The following is a 20784-nucleotide window of genomic DNA, read 5'->3' as shown; positions in this document are numbered from 1 at the left end:
TAAGTACCCCAGATAAGTCTGAGGACTTGAACTGAGACATCAGCCTCTGCAGGCTGTCATCCAGTCAGTCTCGCTCAACTAGCATCAGACCCCACCTTGTGCCAGCACCTCCCTCACTGCTGCCTGCCGCTGAGCAGAGAAGCATTCATGTTTATGGCTTTTCAAGGTCGGGAACTGTTCGCCTTCCCCACAGATCAGCCATTAGGAAGCTCTTGGGCAACCTCAGTCTCAGTGAGGCAGTTGGGACGAACATCCTTATCCCTTTCATTACATTTCTGCTTCCAGTGCACGCGGTGGGCAAATACATCAAGTCACGCAGTCTACAGACCAGTGAAACTGACAAGTCATGCCTGTAGGACGCACCTCATAAAAGAGCTTACACAACACGAGCTCCAGAGCCGAGGTGAGAGCTGGCGCTTGCTCCTTTAATGCAGCTTCTGCCTCCAGCCTGACCTTCCTTCCCACCCCAGCAGGGCAGCCACAGAAGATGCCTGAGACCACAGTGCAGGTTGTACAGGTTTATTTTTCCAATACCACGAGACATACAAGAGCAGTGCTTTCCCTGGGCAGCCCCACGGACCAGATCAGTTTAAAACTGAACCCTAGGGTGGCCCCAAAGGTCACAGCAGAAGGAAGAGGAGGATCAAACACGCTTGGGCCTCTGCTCCCTATCTTTGGTAAACAGACTCTTGAAGTTGACAACTTGGACTTGGCCAATACTGCATTGAAATCACCACATCATTGCCAACTTCTCACGCACGCTTCAGAGAACAAAAATGCCACATTGGATGAAATGGGGGTGGGGGTGGGCCTTGCGATGAAATGAGACCTGCTGAAGTCATACTACTGTTATACTTCACACAGAAGCACTCACACAGGGAGACTGAAGTTAAACAAGGACTCTCAACTATGCAACAAGTCGAGGTGCAAGAAATAAGGCAGGAAGCCGGGCGAGAGAAGACAACGATGGAGAGGTCTATTTGTTAGAAATGTGTTGTGAGAGGCAGAAGCAGGCCTGGCTATTTCTTCCCTAACCTGTTGTCAAAAGAATGCCAAAAGGAACCCGTGGCCCCCAGAGAGCATGGTCCCAGGTATTGCTGACAGGTGGGGTGGCCCTGGAGCCAGGTCTGGAAGGCCCACCTGGGGGTTGCCCAGGGTACTCACCCTTGAATGCAGAAGCACTTAACACTGACGGTGGTGGTGGTTTGTCACACATGGCAGCAAGCAGCCAGTGAAGGTTGGAGAAGAGATGTGAGGAGTAAGACGCATTTGCTCAGTAGCTAGTGGGCAGGCTGACCGTGGCTCTGCAGGCTGCAAAAGGTCCACTGGGTGACCTGTGACAGGACAATGGGCCAACCTAGCAGACGACAGGTCCATCACTCTACCCTCAGGTCGGGCAGCACAGCATGCAGTGGCTCTGACACAGGTGGAGAGAAGTCAATTACACCACTTTAATGCAATGACGCCCAAGACGTAAAGTAAGGGAGACGATCATGTTCTCTGTACAATACATCCATTTACAGAATTGGCCAGTACTGTGTACAACATATAAATACATGATAAAACATCAGAGGTGCATAGAGCATACTTACAGAAGCCAAAAAATTCACTTTATACATCCAAGGGTAAAGAGTTAAAAATATAAAAATAAGAAACACACACTGCTTTGAAATGACTTTCACATACACAGGTGTGTGGAGATGCCCACTCCCAGAGTCCAAAGTGACAGGGAGGGTGTCAGGCAGAGGCATTCACCCGCCAAACATCTGGACATCTGACTTACAAGGTCTACAGATGGCATTTTAAGAAGAAAGACACCCTATGCCCAAGCCCACTGTCCAAGCAGGTCTATTCAAGGTTCCAAAAGCTCCCGTGGGCCAGCGGATTGTACCGAGACAGCAAAGTCCCAAATCTGCTTCAGCAACAAAACCAAAGGTCAAACTGGCTCCACCAAAAGGCTGCGACCCTGAGGTCAGCAGGTGCTTGAACCCCCTGGTGGGCACTGCTGGGAGTTACTTAACCCTGTGCTGGTTCTTCCCCAATCATCAGCTCCCCGGAGTAGGAGGGTTTGGCAGGGAGGGGGCAGTGGAAGACTGACATTTCTACTCAGTTCGGGTAGGTTAGTTCCCTCAGTGGAGAACACATTCTTTCTTCAGCTTCAAGTCCCTCTGGGTGTCAAACAGGCTCCCCACACCACAAACCAGGCTCTGACTGTCTGCGGGAGAGCTGGAGCTGGCAGCCCAATGAGTTGCCCTTCGAAAAACCCCTCCAACAAGACCAGAACTGGTAAGTGACAGAGAGCCTTTTAGCACTATAAATTTTAGGGTGAGGCAAGAGTGCTCCTGCCTAGAGAGACAGAGTCTATTGTATCAATGATATTCTGTATACAGACTTAAGATCAATCATTATCAAAATACACACTAAATATACAACTTTTCCCATGGCCATAATTTATTATCTCACCACAAGGCACAATACACAGAGCTTTGAGGGTCCAATACAGTCATCGTGACAGAACGCACCACAGCCCTGGCACATGATCATGGCTTTCAGGCTGCATGCACACTGGAGCGAGATGCTTTCCACTGTGCTGCTGTCGGTGAACATTTGCAAGGAAAGTGATGCACTGTGGCTCGCACCAAAGTTTGCTTTGTGGCTCAGCTGCACCACACTTCCAGCAAGGCCTTTGGGAAAGGTGGGGGGGCTGGAGGAATAATTAAAGCTGGTGGAACTTAGCTGGAGTTTGGAAAGCTTCCCATAAAATGCCTGTTTGATGTTGAGTTGAGAGGGAATAGAAGAAGGCTCCAGAGGCTGACTGAGCCCTTTCCCAGGCTCTCGGGGCAATTTCCAGAAGGGCAAGTCAAGGACAAAGGGCATTGCTTGCAAGTGATCCACCAGCTCCCGAGGACCAGGCCCGGCTGCGTTTCTGTTCTCTGCATTCACCTTGAGAGGCCCCCCCACAAAAGTCTTCTCATTCTTGATGCTGCCAACAGAGGCAGGTGGTGGCTTTGGAGCCCAGTCTTCCCTGGTAGTCTGTACCCCACCAGACACAGAGTTCTTACTTGGCCCCAACTTTCTACTGGGAAGAGCAGGAGGGGCATCCACAGACACTGGCACTGGCACTGGCTCCACAGGCCTGGGGCACTGAAGGGCTGCAGGCGCGTTCATGGAGCCAAAGAGCTTCTTCCCTTGGCCTCCAGCACTGTTCTGATCACCCAGGGCCTGACCTGTCTGATTGGGACCCAAGGAGATCACATTTGGAGATGAGAAACAAGGGACTCTCGAGGTAGTGAGATTTTCTGGGCTTTTGCCTGGGGCAGCATTTGAATTACTGCACTGGGACAAGTCACGGGCTTCCTTCTGTTCTTCAAAACTAAAGGGAGAGAACTGCTCTTTGGAATCCACTTCTACTTTCCCGGAGGCAGTTGTCGGATTTGTCACTGGATATAGGGAGCCTAAACTTGGGACTGTCTTGGAAATCTTTTGGGGCATGCCAGGAGCCTGGGTGGCCTCCAGCCTGGCAAGACCAGTACTTGCTTCAAAACTGTCGGGTAAAAGTTCCTTTGAAACTCTTAAAGAACTGGGGCTGCTCCTGCCAGCCGTGCAACTGTTTTCCCCAGGATCTTGCAAAGATCCCACCCCCTGCTCTTTCGTAAGTGGGAGTCGTGGGGTTTCAGGTTTGCTGCCACTGAGGGCTGGAGGAAGAACCTTCTCTAGGGGCAAATTGCCCTGCAGCAACTGCATCACGAGTGGGTTAGTGGCCTCCACTGAGGAGCCAGGCCGGCCCAGGGACACAGGCTTTGGCTGGTACTCAGTACTGGCCAGCAGCAGGGAGTCTGGGATCTTTTGGGGTATCGCACACACACGAGACACCCAGCTCTGAGGAGCAACCATCCTGTCTGTCCTTGTAACCAGACTCGAGTCACCATTCCCCTTGGAGAGCGAGGCAGGGTCGTTTCTATCACATTTCTCCTCCTTGTCCACAGCCGAGGACCTCTTCATCACTGTGGCTTCACTAGGGTCAGCCTCACTGTTGTCTTCAGAGAGGTGGCCTTCAAAGTCAGAGGCTGTGTCTGTGGACTCGCTGTGAGGACTCAGTGCTTCAGAGTCTCCATTGATTTTCAGCTTTTCAACTCCCACCTGTTTGCAGTCATGGCCAGCACTGTCAACACACCCCCGAGATGGCACTGTCCAGAGTGAACAATTGTCGAGGAGACCTAGACCCTCTTCAGCTGTCAAACCCTCAGGCAATGCAGGAATGAGGGGAGCAGCCTTCTCCCACTCTTTTCCAACCTGGGGCTCCTCAACAGTTGGGACAGTCTCTGAGTCTGATTTGGGCTGTCCCCCTGCCTTGCCATTTGACAGGCCAGGTAGCCAAGGAGCAGCATCATCAGAGATGAGAGCCTTGGTTTTCAAGTCTTCTTGTCTAGAAGCACTTTCCCTCACGGGTGAGCACAAGTCACCAAGTCCTAATTTGTCATCAAATGGACTGTTCTGTAGGCAACCAGCCAATGACAATTCAGGGGTAGAACTGGGGGTCACATTCACAGGATCCTTCATGGTTGGATTACTGTCACTGTCCAGAGCCTGGCCAGTTTCTTCTCCTACAACATCGCCCACTAGAGACTGAATAGGGCCATTCTCTGAGAGAAGAGTTGGTTCTTGCTCATTATCCTTTTCCCAAGTGGCATGAGACTCACACTCAGTTCTAACATCTAGATGCAATACAGGTTGCTCAACTAATCTCTCAGGTGCTGGAGTTTTGGAGGACAGTAGGGGCAAAGCCTGGCATGGCTGGTCCCCAGTGGGAGCAACTGGGAGTTGGGAGGCATCTTTCAGCCCACTTGTGAGGACATCTGGGCAGCTCTCCTCGTCTCTGAGAGAAGCCAGGTCCTCTCTCCTGGCTCTGGGTGCAGCAGTTCCGGCCTGGGTGTGCTCCCCGTTTAGAGGATGAGGCGGCAGTAGTTGTGTTCGCTGTAGATCTGACGCACACTCTCGAGGGGTGCTCGGGACTCCCCTGGGCTCAGGGTGGCCACAGGCCTCACCACCATCACCACTGCTGCCGCCTCTGCCACCTCCCTCATCGGTGGCCCTGCTGCCACCTCCACCCGGGCCACCCCCCCCTCCGATGGCAGTGGTGGCCGCCTCTCGATGGCAGTGGTGGCCTCTCGCCCCTCGGACCTGCAGAGCACGGGCTTTAATGTCTGCAAGGGTCCTGGCACTAGTCCAGCCCCGGCAGGAGGACTCCGTGATGGGGACGATGCGGGGACATATCTGGTAAGTGGGCTGACCTTTAACCACCCAGGGTGGTTTGATACGTGAAAGTTGAATCTGCAAGAGAAGAATTAGAAAACAGTTTTAAGTGACTGGGTGTTTTGACCTAGGCACTGTAAAGCTACACTCAGATTCTAGTAGCTTAGGGGGTCATAGATTAGAAAATCAAATCATTTTCCTTCAAAATCTTGGAAATAGTCATGATAAAATGGCTGCCAGCAATGCCACACCATTCTGAGAAGGCTCTGCTCAAGGGCCTTCTCACTTCTAAATTTAATTTCTGGTAGGACTGTGCAAGTCACTACACAGAGGATCTAACGCCACCTAATATAAGATTTAAAAACCCCACAGGAGTCTGACCTCGAGACGTAACTTCAACAGACTGAACAAACAAGTGAGGCAGAAAAGAACCTCATCCCCTTGATCACCAAGTTGGTTTCAGGAATGGCTCTCTTGTGGAAGGCTCTACATGCCCACATAATCAACACAAGGGCCCTGCAAAGGGGCTCCACAAATCTGGCCCTCAAGGGGAACCTGGCACCAGGGCAGCCAAGAATCAAACAGCCTCCTACCCGGATGGGCGGGACTTTGGGCTCCTCTTTGGTGGGCTGTGGCTTTTCGGTGTGAACACTTTCAATTGTGTTACGAAAGGACTGACGATCTTCAAGCCGGGGCTTCTTTTCGGGAAAGGACGCAGAGGCCGCCTGCTCAAAGGATTTCCTCTTCTGATCCTTGGGGTCCTGGTCCACAGTCTCCTGAGGCAAACTGGGAATTCTGTCTGGAGACGCAGAGGCCCGGGCCAGGTCATCCAGATCAGTCTGGATCCGAGAAGCCCCCGTTTCCGCTGTGAATTCAGGACCCTCGGGGTCAGGCACTGCAGAGGATGTGCTGGGCAGGTGGGAACTGCCCACCCCTGCTGAGTCAATCTTAACCTCCCCATCCTTGTAGAGGGGCATGTCTGGCGCCACAGATTGTGTGTCTTTAGCAACTCCTCCTTGTTCTGGCTCCTGTTTTTTGTACAGATTCCTTCTGGCTCTGGTTCGGAGATCTGGCCGAGAGCGTTTCTTGAAATGCCCATCTCGCTGCCGAGTGGCCGGACCACGCAGTGGCCGTGCTGATTCTCCTGGGACACGTAATTCACTCTTGATTTCAGCCTCCTCCTTGCCCACGTTCGGCTGCAACAACTCTTCTCTGGTCAAACCCAATCTGCAAACCAAACACATCACCAGTTACAGGGCAGTGGAGGCACATTTACTTTATTTCTATGAGTAACAAACACCCAGATGTCAGACATCTCAGACCACATAAATCTGCATGGTGCATAGCACTAATGATAGGAAAACCTCAGGGAGCTTCCCTATGAATGGCATTAAGTTAAATGAGCAGTCACTGCAATCTCTACATTCTCGTCCAAATAGAAACATGCATGACTCTAAACCCCCAAAAGCCCAGACCAGCACTCACAGCAACCAAGTGCCTTACTTCTGTCCATAGTAGTCTTCAAAGAACTTTTCTTTCCACTGTTCTACCTTCTTTTCTTTCTCCATTTCCTGTCGTATCCTGACTTGCATCTCATGAGTGAATTCGCCTGGAGAGAGATACAGTTTTCTGAGCGCATGCATTCAGAATATTCATGTCTGTCTTATGGAAAGCAAAATCTTACAATTCTACCTCATCAGTTTTCAAAATACATACGATTTTGGTGAGTTGAGAGATCTTTTTTTTAACCCTCACTATCTTCACACTGGCTCCTATCTCCTTTAGAGGGTTCCTCACATCATGCTTACACAGCACAGAACATGTCTATTATAAGGAAAATTCACTCTTCCCTAAGGTGATTAGTCACTGAACAGCAAGCAACACATTGATCAGAAAAGCAAAATAAACAAATAAACAAAAGAACCATTCTTACTTCCTGTGCAGAAAAAAATTAACCTAGCAGGGCTGATTGCTTATCCTTAGAAAGGCCTGCTTACAAGGTTGGCCCTTGGCTGACATCTGGGAACCTGTATTTCGGGAGGGTTCCCACCCCCCTAACTAATACGAATGGCCCACTGTGCCTAAAGTATTTCTGCAAACAGGATGGTTTATGGTGAGCACCTGCTTTCCTTTGGGGAATCTGGAATTTTGGGTACGTGTCAGGCACAGGCATGCTACATGACCAGCTCCCAGTAAAAGCCCTGGGCACCAAGTCCTCAACCAACTTCCCTGGTAGACCACATTTCACATGTGTTGTCACAACTCGTTGCTGGGGGAATTGAGCACATCCTGTGTATGACTCCACTGGGAGAGGGCCCTGGAAGCTTACACCTGGTTTCCCTGCCCTTCATCCCAGACCTCTTTTCCCTTTGTCGATTTTGCTCTGTATTCTTACACTGTAATAAATTATAGCCATGAAGACGACTCTATGCTGAGTTCTGTTGAGTCCTCCTAGTGAATCATCAAACCTGGAGGGGGACACAGGAACCTCCTAACACACTCCCCTTGTAACTTCCCCACAAAATTAAATTAGGAAACACTAACAATTACTCCAAGTGGCAATGTCTAAACACAGAGTATCTGGTCAATGCCACGGTGCACTTCCCTCCACCCTTCCAGACAACGCCATGCTTATTGGAAAGAATAGTAGTTGACAGTTCTAGTGATGAAGAGGCGATGCAGATGGATATACACACAAAGTAGTGAAAGCCCCAATATCTGTAACTTCTTTAGAACTCTGGAGCACATTAACATCTGCCACATCTATTAGTATTGTGAGAAAAACCTGCCTTATACTAAAAATCCCTTGGAAAAATAGACAGGTGAAAATGAGTGTTTGGGTTTTAAGTACCAAGAGACAAGTGACACCACACAGGGCAGTCACCTTTTAAGCCACCTGAGACGAGAACTTCTACTCACCATCAGCCAGGCGTTCCCGCCAGCTCTGAGCCGCATGGGTGAAAAACTCATTATTCAGTGCACTGCTGCTGAGACGCAACTGGCCATCTGTCCCCACCTAGAAGGATCAGGCAAATAACCCAACAAATGAAAAACTTAGAAAGACAACAGAAGCTCTCCCAGAGAGAAGCAAAGAGGAGGCTACCCATCTGTACCTGTCTGTCCACTTCAGGCAGGAGGAAGAGGAGCTGCTGCTGGAAGTGGGAGGGCAGGGCATGGAAGGTCCGAGGGTTTATCAGGGCCCGGAGGTTGGTGTTAACAAGAATAGACCCAGGTGTTTCAAAATCTATCTCTTCTCCTCTGTTGCGCTTCATTTGACCTGTGATTTTTGAAGCAGTAAAAAGCAAGGTATAGATTTTCAGCTTCTTAAAGCAAAAAAGCAAATGCTAACTAAGGGAAAAAACTCTGGTGGCAGCACCCAAGCTACCTGGAATTTACTGCACACAATCTGCCAATTGTCTGGCCCACCCTAACCTATATTCTTTCCAGGTTACTGTCGCTGCCATCAAACGAAGCGAACACACTTCGGCTTGCAGCCTCTCAGATAAGACTCTGTACCATGCTGTGTCACAGCCTGAAGAAGACACTGTTTTCACAGAAAACCAGGCAGGGCTGGGCAGGCTCTGACCTTCCCTCCGAAGCTGCAGAACAAGTTCCACAAAGCCAACTGGAGAAATGATGGAAGTTGTCTAAAACCAAATCTGGTTAGTGTACGACAGGAAAATCTGCAAGGCCTTCTGTGAATGGGCCAGAGAGGTATGCTCTCCATGTGGAAAGGTTCTAAGGGTTGTTTAAAGCTGACTGAAATGTCAATACCTGTCACAGAAGCCTCAGCAAACGTTACTTTGATTTTTTTTTTTTTAACTCACTAAGAATAGAGACCTGTCGAGACCTTAGATTGAGCATTGCTGAAAAGCTGGGAAAACAGCAAGGCAGCCAACCTAGCTCACAGTTGGGCAATAGTTTATTCTAACTTTCAGAAGCCAAGGCTAGTCCTCTTAATGGTTTCCTGTAGCCCATCTACAAACAACCAGCATGTGGGCCCTGAGAAAGAAATCCAAAAACAGCAACAGCAAACTGGCCTTGCAAGCAGCTCTACTGGGGATGGGAGGTGCACATTACTGGATTTGTTTGCATCCCCCAAATTCAACTTAGGCTTTCATTCAACACACTAACTAGGTTATAAAAAAAAAGGGGGGGGAGAGGGGGTCTGACAGAGACTACGGATGTTGAGAACAAACGTGGCAGGATGCTACCAAAGAAAGAAAACGGATGTTGGAATTCTTCAGCGAGCAGCTCAGAAGCAATTTCACTCACTGGAACGCTAAGCAGTACCATGGCAGGCACAGGCTAGGCCCTTACAGGAATATACAAGGAGTAAGGTGGCACTCTACCCACAAGGAGTTCTCTCACAGTCTAGGAGAGAAGATCTATACATGGAATAACCAAAATGCAAGGTGAAAAACTAACTAGGGCCAACCAAGAACTAAAAATAAACTGATAAAAGAAGTGGAGTAGGCTTCATCTTCTCACTAGGCCTGCAGGGGCCCCCTTTACAGGCAGGGAAATGAGTGCCAAGCCACTCACCTGTGGCAGGCTTCCGGAAGCCTCTCAGGAGCGGGGCAGGGTCCCGGGCGACCTCGGCCTGGCCACGAATAGCAGCGCTGCCCAGGGCCAGAGAGCCGCTGCTGCTGCTGGATGGGCTGCCACTCTCGCCATCAGCATGGCGGCCCGAGAACCCTGAAGGCATAGCATTCCGCTGGTCAAAAGTATCACCCGCCGCAACCATGGCTCTCAGACAAGCTTACTTTTCCCAGCTCTCCCTGAGACGCTGCTGGCAATACTGGGTGCTTCCATGGCCCAGCCTAGGGCTGTCAGAGCTCACCACCTCATGGGCTGGCTTTAAACTACCATATAAGAATGCCAGGGCCGGCCAAGTGGTGCATTGGTTAAGAGCTGGCTTGGGATGCCAAAGGGCTCCGGTTCGGATCCCACATATGAGGGCCAGTGACACTGCCCTCTACAGCTAAGATGCTGAACAACAGCTCAACCTGGAGCTGGGCTGCCATGGGTCGCCGGTGACGGCATAGGCTGCAGCCCCTGCTGCAGTGGGTTGCCATGGGCTACCACCATGTGTAGCCAGCAGCCAGCGTGAGCGGCCGTCCAAAAGCCGGCGACTGATCTGCCTCACTCGGGAAGAGCGCAATGATGGTGCCAACTTGGGCCAGTGAAGCCACATCCTCCACAACTAGATTTAAGAACAAAAGGACAGCAACTTGTCTGTTCCCCTCCCCCAATTCCCCAATAGAAATTGTTTAAAAAAAAAGCCAAACCGGCATCTTAATTTTGGCAAAGCACCTGCACACTCCTTCACTGGACCCTCAGGACTGCCCTGTGAGACAAAAGGGAGGGCCCAGCAGAGCCCCGCACTGGAACCTCAGTCAGGTCTCACCACCAGTGTGCTTCCTGCCAGAAGGGGGTCTCCTGACTCCACTGGCATCGCACTACCTATGTCAGAAACTGCTGCTAGAGGGAGGCAGGTCTCCAGGACCTGAGGAAGAAGCACCACGATCACAAGCTTACACATACATACCTGATGCAGATTCCACGTGGGCCCCGTTTACCTTCAGAGGAGTCAGGACAACTCGAGGCAGCATCACCCCGGTCTTTTTCTTTTGCTTGTTTGCCTATATTCCCAGAGGGAATACAAAAAGAGCCCGAGTCATCTGCAGGGCCACAGCAACAGTCCCTCTCGACCACATCTCCACTCACTGTCTTGTAAAATAGGGTTCATATTCAACCAGCTCAGGCAGGTGATGCCGACAGCAACACTGACTGATGTTATGGAGCCAGGTGCTGGGCCCTGTGCCAAGCATCACCCACACTGAGGAGAATCTGTCACTATCTCCCAGGTCCCAAAGCTAGTGAGTGGAAGGGCCACAACCCAAACCACTGACTCCCAGGCTCGCACTCTACCAACTCCGCACTGTGCTTTACTTTTCCCTGGATGTTTCCATGTCTGTCATAAGCAGCAGCAGAATTATCCAGCCACAGTAATGAGAAAAAAACAAATGACTCTGCTCTCAGATCTAGGACCCACTGTTCCCACAGCTCACTTATAATGGTACTAACAGGTAGAGGCCAAACTGATTTCTCCATCTCCTAACACGCTCACAGTTAACTGCAGGAGGAGAGTCCTGTCTTGTGACTAGCCTCACTTATCCCCGCAGCCAAGTCACCAACCTTCCTCCCTACCTGTGAGGAAGCTCTGTAGCTGTCCTTGGGATTGGAAACGGGCCGACTCTGAGATTCTGTAGAACAGGATGCATTTGAAGATGTTTCGTCAAGAGATACTGGAAGAGAGGGAGACAAAGGTTAGTTAGTCCCTAAGGATCACTTGTGGCTCCTCACCCATCTTTTAAAGAGCACTTACCATCATTTTCACCACTCACAGTGCTGGTTTCATTAGACCCACAGCTCTCCACATCAGCTGTATCCTCTGGCTCCTCTCCCTCCACGGCAGCCGGGTTTCGAGACCACTGCAGGGCATCTTTCTGTGATAGCAAGGAAAACTCAGGTGAGCAAAACCCTACAAATCCTACAAGCACAGTACTCACTCCTAAATGTGTGCTGCTTTTCCCTTTTTTTAAAAAAAGATTTTATTGGGGAATTGGGGAGGGGAACAGACAAGTTGTTGTCGTTTTGTTCTTCAGTCTAGTTGTGGAGGACATTGCTTCACTGGCCCATGTTGGCATTATCATTGCGCTCTTCCAGGGTGAGGCAGATCAGTCGCCAGCCTCTGGACGGCCACTCATGGAGGCTCTTGGCAGCTCACACCGGCTGCTGGCCACTCATGGTGGCTGCTGGCCACACATGGTGGCTCATGGAAGCCCACTGCAGCCCAGCTCCAGGTCGAGCCACTGTCTACCATCACAGCTGTAGAGGGCAGTGTCACTGGCCCCCATGTGGGATACGAACCGGGGCCCTGCTGCTCAGAGCTGGCGTCTCAAGCCAGCTCCTAACCAGCGTGCCCCTCGGCAGGCCGTTTTCCCCTTTCTAACTGACCTTTTTCGGGAAGTTCTTTTCATACATACATCAAGGAAGTTAGGTATAATTTTGCATTCAACCATTCATTAAACATTTATGGAGTGCCTCCTATAAGCTATACCACGCTAGTTCCGAGGGGGAGAGCAGGGATATCAGGAGGGGAAAACAAGGCCCTGCCCTCAAGGAGCTCAACTGAGTAGGGGAGAAAATCAAATCTATTATTATACATTACAAAGCACAGGGAAAGAGGTATACAGAGAGCTGTAGCAGCCCAGAAGAGGGAGCAGCTAAGTCATTAAGTATGAGGAAAGGGCGTGGAGTACAGAAAGTGAGTAAGGATCAGGGAGGTAAGGCTTCCAAGGAGACGTGTTGCTTGAGCTAAGTTTTAAAAGAAGTTAGCCAGTAGACAAATGGGTTGGCAGTGGAGAGACAGGAGGGAGTTCTAGATAATAGGATGAGCAAATGTGGAAGAATGTTCCAAACTCAAGGAAAGTGCAGATTTCGGTAGGCATGTGGGAAATTGGATATGAGAGATCTCTCTAGCAAGAGGGTAGATAATAAGACACTGTGTAATGAAGGATTACGGTTTTGATTGTTTTGGAGTTTCTGAAGGACATTAGTAGAATGATCTGAGTTTAGGAATTTCATTCCGTTAACCATGGGAAGTCTGGAGGTAGAAAGGAGTCAGACTATGACAAGTGAAAATGATGAAGACCTAAAAAGCATGGTAATGGAAACAAAGCTAGAGTACAGAGGAGGGCACCACTCCAAGTTTCATCTGCTAAATGCTTCTTCTAACAGGCTCTGTTGTAGTCTCAGAATTAAACTCTGCCCATTCCCAAGAAAAACTTAGGAGCTACCTCACACCCTGAAACTAGGAAGGAGTACATAATATTGAGGAAGGAGTAATATTGGGGGTTAGAGAGAGGAGGAGTACACACAAGTTGGGGCAGGGATGTCGTCTTTGAGTAAAAGTGTGTGAAGGGTAGGTAAAAAATTATGATTCTAGGAGCCGGCCTAGTGGTTCAGTTGGTTAAGAGCTGGCTTAGGAGTGCAAGCCCTGAGCAGCAGGGCCGCCGGTTCGGTTCCCACATGAGGGCCAGTGACGCTGCACCCTCTACAGCTAAGATGGTGAACAATGGCTCAACCTGGAGCTGGGCTGCCGTGAGTGGCCGGCAGCTGGCGAGAGTTGCTGTCCAATGCCCTGTGACAGACTGCCTCAGCTGGGAAGAGCGCAATGATCGTAATACCAACACGGGCCAGTGACGTGGCACCCTCCACAACTAGGCTGAAGAACAAAAGGATAGCAACTTGTCTGTTCCCCTCCCCCAATTCCCCAATAAAATCCTTAAAAAAAAAATCATGATTCTACCTCTTACATATATACAAATTTGTAAAGGAAATCCACAAAATTCTAATTCATCAATTTCATGAGTCCCTTGATCTACTAAGTTTTCAATAATTTATTTTCATTACTTTAAGCCCAAATCAAGCTGACTTAAATTCATAAAAAAGAAAATGGCTTTTTAGATCTTTCTCTTTTCCCTACCAGCTATAAATGCTCCTCAGAATCAAAAGCTAAAGATACTTTTAGTATTAAGCTTGCAATTATGCTTATTGACTGCCATGTTCTTGGAATGATGCAACAAATTTATTCTCTGACCCCATGGACAAACTAGATAAACTATTCATTAATGAATAGAGAAGGTGGCAAAACTGACCCCAAAACTCCAGTTCTGGCAAGTGTGGGAAAATTATGCATATACTGTTGGTGAGAGTGAAAATGGTATCAAAAGGTTCAGACACTGCCAGTGGGAAAGTAAACTGTAAGCAATAATCTAAAAAATGTATATACCCTTTAACCAAACATTTCTATTCCTGAGACTTAAAAAGAACAATCTGTTTAAATATAACAAACTTAAAAAAGAATAATCCATAAAAAGGAGAAAATTAATCAAATGAACTACATTAAAATTAAGATCCTCTGTTCAGCAAGACACCATTAATGGAGTAAAAAGGGCAAGATACCTACAGAGTTGGAGATGACATCTGCAACTCATATACTCAATAAAGAACTTGTAGCTAGACTATATAAATCAGTAAGAAAAAGGAAACAGAAGAAGAAAAACACGCAAAAGATGTGAATTAGGCACTGCACTGAAGAGGATATACAAATGGCCAACATTCACATGAAAAGGCATTTAACCTAACAATAAGAAAGACACAAAGTAATGCAAATTAAAACCACAACAAGGTACCAACCAACATATCCTTTAGAATGGTTAAAATTAAAGTTTAACAAAATATCAAGCAGTACTAGTGAGGATGTGGAACAGGTACACTGAAAATAGATCCAACCATTTGAGAATATAGTTTGGCATTATCTGGTACAGTTGAAAATACAAACATTCTAAGACCGACCTAGTAATCAGTCCCTAGGTTTGGATTTCCTAGAGAAATACATGCCTATGCACATCAAAAAGCATAGTTCATAGCAGCAGCATCTGTAACTTGTGCTATAAACAACCAAAATGCCCATCGTCAGTGAAGTCAATACGTAGTTAGGTTACTCAATAAACAGACATTATAAAATAATAAAAAATGAACAAACTACAATGACTCACAACAATATGGATGATTCTTAAAAACAAAATATCGAATGAAACAAGCCAGATACAAAAGAATGCATACTGTAATGACTCCATTTGTAAAAAGTTCAAAAACAGGCAATACTAAACTAGAGCATCAGTGATGCAAACACAGGTGGGAAACAATAAAGAAAAGCAAGAAAATAACTTCCACAAAGTCAGGATAGTAGTTGCCTTTAGGGTGAGAAAGGGAGTTGTGATTGGGAAGGGGTGGGGGATTGGGAGAGGCAGCTCCTGACTGTTGGATGTGTTGATCTGAATGGCAGTTACAAAGGTGTTCACTTTATAATACAGGCGTACCTCAGGTATTGCAGGTTTGGTTCCAGTCCACCGCAATAAAGCAATAAACTCACGCGAATTTTTGGTTTCCCAATGCATATAAATTATGTTTACACTATTTATATTGTAGTCTATTAAATGTGCAATAGCATTATGTCTACAAAAATGAACATACCTTAATTAAAAAACACTTTATTGCTAAAAAATGCTAATCATCATCTGAGCCTTCAGCTAGTCGTAAGCATTTTATTGGTGGAGCCTTGCCGCAATGTTGATGACTGCTGACTGATCAGGGTGGTGGTGGTTGTTCAAAGTTGGGGTGGCTGTGGCAATTCCTTAAAATAAAACAACAATGAAGTCTGAAGCATCGATGGACTCTGATGGGCTCTTCCTGTCACAAACACTTCTCTATAGCATCCGATGCTGTTTATCCACAGCAGAACTTTCAAAATTGGAGTCAGTCCTCTCAAACCCTGCCACTGCTTTATTAATCAAGTTTATGTAACAGTCGAAATCCTTTGTTATTATTGTTTCAACACTTGTCACAGCATCTTCACCAGGAGTAGTTTCCATCTCAGGAAATCACTTTCTTTGCTCATCCATCAGAAGCACCTCCTCATCCGCTAAAGTTTTATCATGAAATCGCAGCAATTCAGTCACATCTTCAGGCTCCACTTCTAATTCTGGTTCTCTTGCTCTTTCCACCACATTTGCAGTTACTTCCTCCACTGAAATCTTGAATCCCTTAAAGTTATCCGTGAGGGTTGGAATGAATTTCTTCCAAACTCCTGTTAATGTGGATATTTTTTTTTAAAGATTTTTTTTTTAATTGGGGAACTGGGGGAAGGGGAACAGACAAGTTGCTGTCGTTTTGTTCTTCAGTCTAGTTGTGGAGGACGCTGCTTCACTGGCCCAAGTTGGCACCATCATTGCGCTCTTCCTGAGCGAGGCAGATCAGTCGCCAGCTTCTGGACGGCCACTCATGGCGGCTGCTGGCCACTCACGCTGGCTGCTGGCTACACACGGTAGCCCATGGTAACCCACTGCCACAGGGGCTGCAGCCTACCCGGCGACTCATGGCAGCCCATCTCCAAGTTGAGCTGTTGTTCAGCATCTTAGATGTAGAGGGCAGTGTCAGTGGCCCTCATATGTGGGATCCGAACTGGGGCCCTCTGGCGTCCCAAGCCAGCTCTTAACCAATGCACCACTCGGCCAGCCCTAATGTGGATATTTTGACCTCTACCCATGAATCATGAATTTTCTTAATGGCATCTATAATGGTGAATACTTTCCAGAAGGTTTTCAATTTATGTTGCCTAGATCCATCAAGAGAATCACCATCTATGGCAGCTATAGCCTTATGAAATGCAGTTCTTAATAAGACTTGAAAGTCAAAATTACTCCATGATCCATGGGCTGCAGAATGGATATTGTGTTAACAGGAATGAAAACAACATTAATCTAGTTGTATATCTCCATCAGAGCTTTTGGATGACCGGGTGCATTGTCAATGAGCAGTAATATTTTGAAAGGAATTTTTTTCCTGAGCAATAGGTGTCAACAGTGGGCTTAAAATATTCAGTAAACCATGTTGTAAACAGATGTGCTGTCATCCAGGCTTTATTGTTCCATTTATAGAGCACAGGCAGAGCAGATTTAGTGTAATTCTAAGGGTCCTAAGATTTTTGGTATGGTAAATCAGCACTGGCTTTAACTTAAAGTCACCAGCTGCATTAGCCCCTAATAAGGGTCAGCATATCCTCTGAAGCTTTGAAGCCAAGCACTGACTTCTCCTCTCCAGCTATGGGAATCCCAGAGGGCATCTCCTTCCAATATGAGGCTGTTTCATCTACATTGAAAATGTGTTGTTTAGTGTAGATATCTTCATTAACTATCTTAGCTTGATCTTCAGGATAACCTGCTGTAGCTTCTACATCAGCACTTGCTGCTCATCTTGCACTTTTATGTTATGGAGACGGCATCTTTCCTTAAACCTCGTGAACCAACCCCTGCTGGCTTCACTTTTCTTCTGCAGCTTCCTGACCTCTAAGGTTTCATAGAATTGAGAACAGTTAGGGCCTTGTTCTGAATTAGGCTTTGGCTAGTTTAATATTCTATTCAGACTACTAAAACTTACTCCATATCAGTAATAAGGCTGTTTCACTTTCTTATCATTTGTGTGTTCACTGGAGTAGCGCTTTTAATTTCCTTCAAGAACTTTTCCTTTGTATTCACAACTTGGCTTGGCTAACTGGCACAAGAGGCCTAGCTTTTTGGACTATCATGGCTTTTGACATGCCTTCCTCATTAAGCTTAGTCAGATCTAGTTTTGTTTTTGTTTTTGTTTTTTAAGATTTTATTGGAGAATTGGGGGAGGGGGCACAGCTTTGGGGAATCGGAGAAGGGAAACAGACAAATTGCTGTCCGTTTGTTCTTCAGTCTAGTTGTGGTGGACGTTGCTTCACTGGCCCATGTTGATATTATCATTGTGTTCTTCCCGGCTGAGGCAGTCACTCACTGGCCATTGGATGGCTGCTCATGTCGGCAAGCCACACTGCAGCCCATGCCGTTGCCGGCGACTCACGGCAGCCCAGCTCCAGGTCGAGCTGTTGTTCACCATCTTAGCTGTAGAGGGCACAGCGTCACTGGCCCTCATGTGGGATCCAAACCGGAGTCCTGTGGCTCACAGCTGGGGTCCCAAACCAACTCCTAACCAATGCACCACTCAGCTGGCCCTAGCTTTTGTTTTTTGTTTTTGAAGCTGAGCCATCCTGCCACCTCAACTCAGCTCAGCTCGGGCCGGGACTCAAACTGCTGTTGCTCAGAGCTCGCACTCTTGAGTGAGCTCTTAACCAACTGAGCCACTCGGCCGCCTAGCTTTTGACTTAAAGTAAGAGACATGCAACTTTTGCTTTCACTTGAACACTTAAGAGATCACTGTCGAATTATTAATGGGCCCAATTTCAATACTGTTGTGTCTTAGGAAACAGAGAGACCCAAGGAGAGCAAGAAATATTGGGGAATAGCCAGTTGGTAGAGCAGTCAGAACACACATGATTATCAATCAAGTTCACACTGTTTTACATGGGTGCAGTTAATGACACCTCAAAACAATTACAATAGTAACATCAAAGATCACTGATCACAGATCACCATAACAAATATAATGGAAAAGTTTGAAACATTGCAAGAATTACCAAAATGTGAAACAGTGAGCAAATGCTGTTGGAAAAATGGTGCTATTAGACTTGCTGGATGCAATTTGTAAAAAAACAAAAACAAAAACAAAAACATGCTATCTGTGAAGTGCAATCAAGTCAAGCACAATAAAATGAGGTATGCCTGTACAGTGTTTCTTTCAAAGAACACTACCAGGTAGCCATTTAAAATAAAGCTCTTGGGCCAGCCGAGTGGCAAGTTGGTTAAGAGCTGGCTTGGGACGCCAGAGGGCCCTGGTTCGGATCCCACATATGAGGGCCACTGACACTGCCCTCTACAGCTAAGATGCTGAACAACAGCTCAACCTGGAGCTGGGCTGCCATGAGTTGCCAGCAAGAGCGTAGGCTGCAGCCCCTGTGGCAGTGGGTTGCCCTGTGTAGCCAGCAGCCAGCATGAGTGGCCAGCAGCCGCAGTGAGCGGCCGTCCAGAAGCCAGTGACTGACCTGCGTCGCCCGGGAAGAGCGCAATGATGGTGCCAACTTGGGCCAGTGAAGCAACGTCTTCCACAACTAGACTGAAGAACAAAAGGACACTGTTCCCCTTCCCCCAATTCCCCAGGGCTGTTCCCATCCCCCAATATAAATAAATAAATAAATAAATGCTGTAGACACTCTAATGAAACGAGAAATGATGAAGCAACAAGTGAATTAAGCAGTTAAATTCATACAACATGATTCCATCATGTTTTTAAAAATAAAAATTGTGTGAATGTGTTTGCATAGGCAAAAGACAAGAGAAATATTCCCTAGGGTGTCAGCCATCAGGAACCACCTCCAGGTGGTGGAGTTGTGAGTACTTTCCTCTTGACTTTGGGTATTTTCTACAATTATGTGTAGTGTTTTTTGTGATAAAAAAAATAACCCTTAAAAAAAAGAAAAATTAAGGTGCTATAAACGCTTCACCAACAGCTAAGTCAAAATTTCCTTCTTCTGGATCCCAGAGTCTAGGGGAAACCCAGTGATTATAAAGCTCATTAATTAAAGAGATGCTGCCCACTTGTTTGCAATTCAATTCCAACTACCCATTGTTTCTAAAGCCATACATTTTCAGTAAAAAACAAACAGAACAAATCTTTACAAAAAAGAAAGCAAGACTTGCAGTTCTAGTTCTGCATTTTTAAAGATCGTTAATCTTTCCATATAAATTCTAGAAGTTTGATACCATTAACTTTCCAAACATCATCTCTTGAAGTCTGACAAAAACAAAATGAGCTATTAAAAATTACAGGTACCAGAAAATATGCCCTAGGGCTCAAGATTTTGTATGTTTTCAAAGGATATTTTCCATCAAGAAGACTTTTAAAAAATAATTAACAGATAATGGGTGGTCCTTCACTAAGACCTGAATATTTAAAAAAATGATATAAAAAACAATACTGGGATATCTGAATGTGAACTGCATAGTAGATGGTAGGTTTGCGTTAGTGTTCAATTTCCTGAGTGTGCTAATTGTATTGTGTGTTATGTAGGAGAATACCCTTGGCTCAATGTAAACCCCTTGCATCCTTTCCATTACTTAAAAAAAATTAAGGTATAATTTACATAAGAATGAAATGTACAGATTTTAAGTATACTATCTGATGAGTTTTGACAAATGCGTATCAACATATAGAACATGTCCAACATCCCTCTAAGTTCCCTTGTGTCCCTTCCTAGTCAACCCACACACTACACTGCCCCTTCACTGAGACAATGGTGGTTCTGATATCTATCACACAAAGTTAGTTTTGCCTGTTCTTGGTCTTCATGTATATGAAATGATACAGTATGTACTCTTTTTTGTGTCTGGCTTGTCGCTCAGTCTAATGTTTATGAGATTCATCTGATTGTTGCATGCATCAATAGTTCATTATTTTTTACTACAGAATAGTATTCATATATAACCATTTGTTTATCTACTCTCCTATTAAGTCTGCTGAAGGACATTTGAGTTGTTTCCAGATTTTGGCTATTATGAATAAAGTTACTATGAATATTCTTGTACACAACTTCCTATGGACATATTTTCATTTCTTGTGGGCAAATATCTAGAATTGCTGGGTATACTTGTAGATGTTTAACTTGATAAAGTAATACTGCCAAAGATTTATGCTCCCAACAGCACTGTATGAGAGTTCCAGATGTTCCACATCCTCATCAACATTTGGTATTGTCAGTCTTATTTTAGCCATTCTAGAGGGGGTGTAGTGGTACCTCGTTGTGGTTTTAATTTTCATTCTCCTGATGACAAAAGATATTGAGGGGCCGGCCGAGTGGCGCGATGGTTAAGAACTGGCTTGGAATGCCGGAGGGCCTCGGTTCGGATCCCGCATGTGAGGGCCAGTGACACTGCCCTCCACGGCTGGGATGCTGGGCAGCGGCTCGGCCTGGAGCTGGGCTGC

At 46.7% G+C, this 20784-nt stretch overlaps 1 protein-coding gene across 4 annotated transcripts in view; it reads right to left on the bottom strand.

Moving 5' to 3' along the window:
* Window positions 1–503: 503 nt before the first annotated feature.
* The window catches only part of ASXL1 (ASXL transcriptional regulator 1), a 74198-nt gene continuing 53917 nt past the window's right edge, over window positions 504–20784 (bottom strand). For 3 of the 4 annotated variants that reach the window (XM_019645788.1, XM_019645789.1, XM_019645791.1), the window contains 9 exons: window positions 11645–11765; window positions 11467–11564; window positions 10805–10898; window positions 9799–9951; window positions 8367–8530; window positions 8173–8269; window positions 6757–6862; window positions 5847–6480; window positions 504–5331 (listed from right to left, as the gene is read on the bottom strand). In XM_019645788.1, the coding sequence (XP_019501333.1) occupies window positions 2455–5331; window positions 5847–6480; window positions 6757–6862; window positions 8173–8269; window positions 8367–8530; window positions 9799–9951; window positions 10805–10898; window positions 11467–11564; window positions 11645–11765 (4344 nt within the window). In that variant the 3' untranslated portion in view covers window positions 504–2454. The remainder of the gene's footprint in view (window positions 5332–5846; window positions 6481–6756; window positions 6863–8172; window positions 8270–8366; window positions 8531–9798; window positions 9952–10804; window positions 10899–11466; window positions 11565–11644; window positions 11766–20784) is intronic. The other variant, XM_019645790.1, reaches the window with a different exon arrangement.

This window comes from Hipposideros armiger, unplaced genomic scaffold (assembly GCF_001890085.2).
Source record: "Hipposideros armiger isolate ML-2016 unplaced genomic scaffold, ASM189008v1 scaffold_94, whole genome shotgun sequence".
Lineage (NCBI taxonomy): Eukaryota > Metazoa > Chordata > Mammalia > Chiroptera > Hipposideridae > Hipposideros > Hipposideros armiger.
The sequence above is the reverse complement of the archived record's forward strand: the minus strand, read 5'-3'. Positions and strand labels throughout refer to the sequence as shown.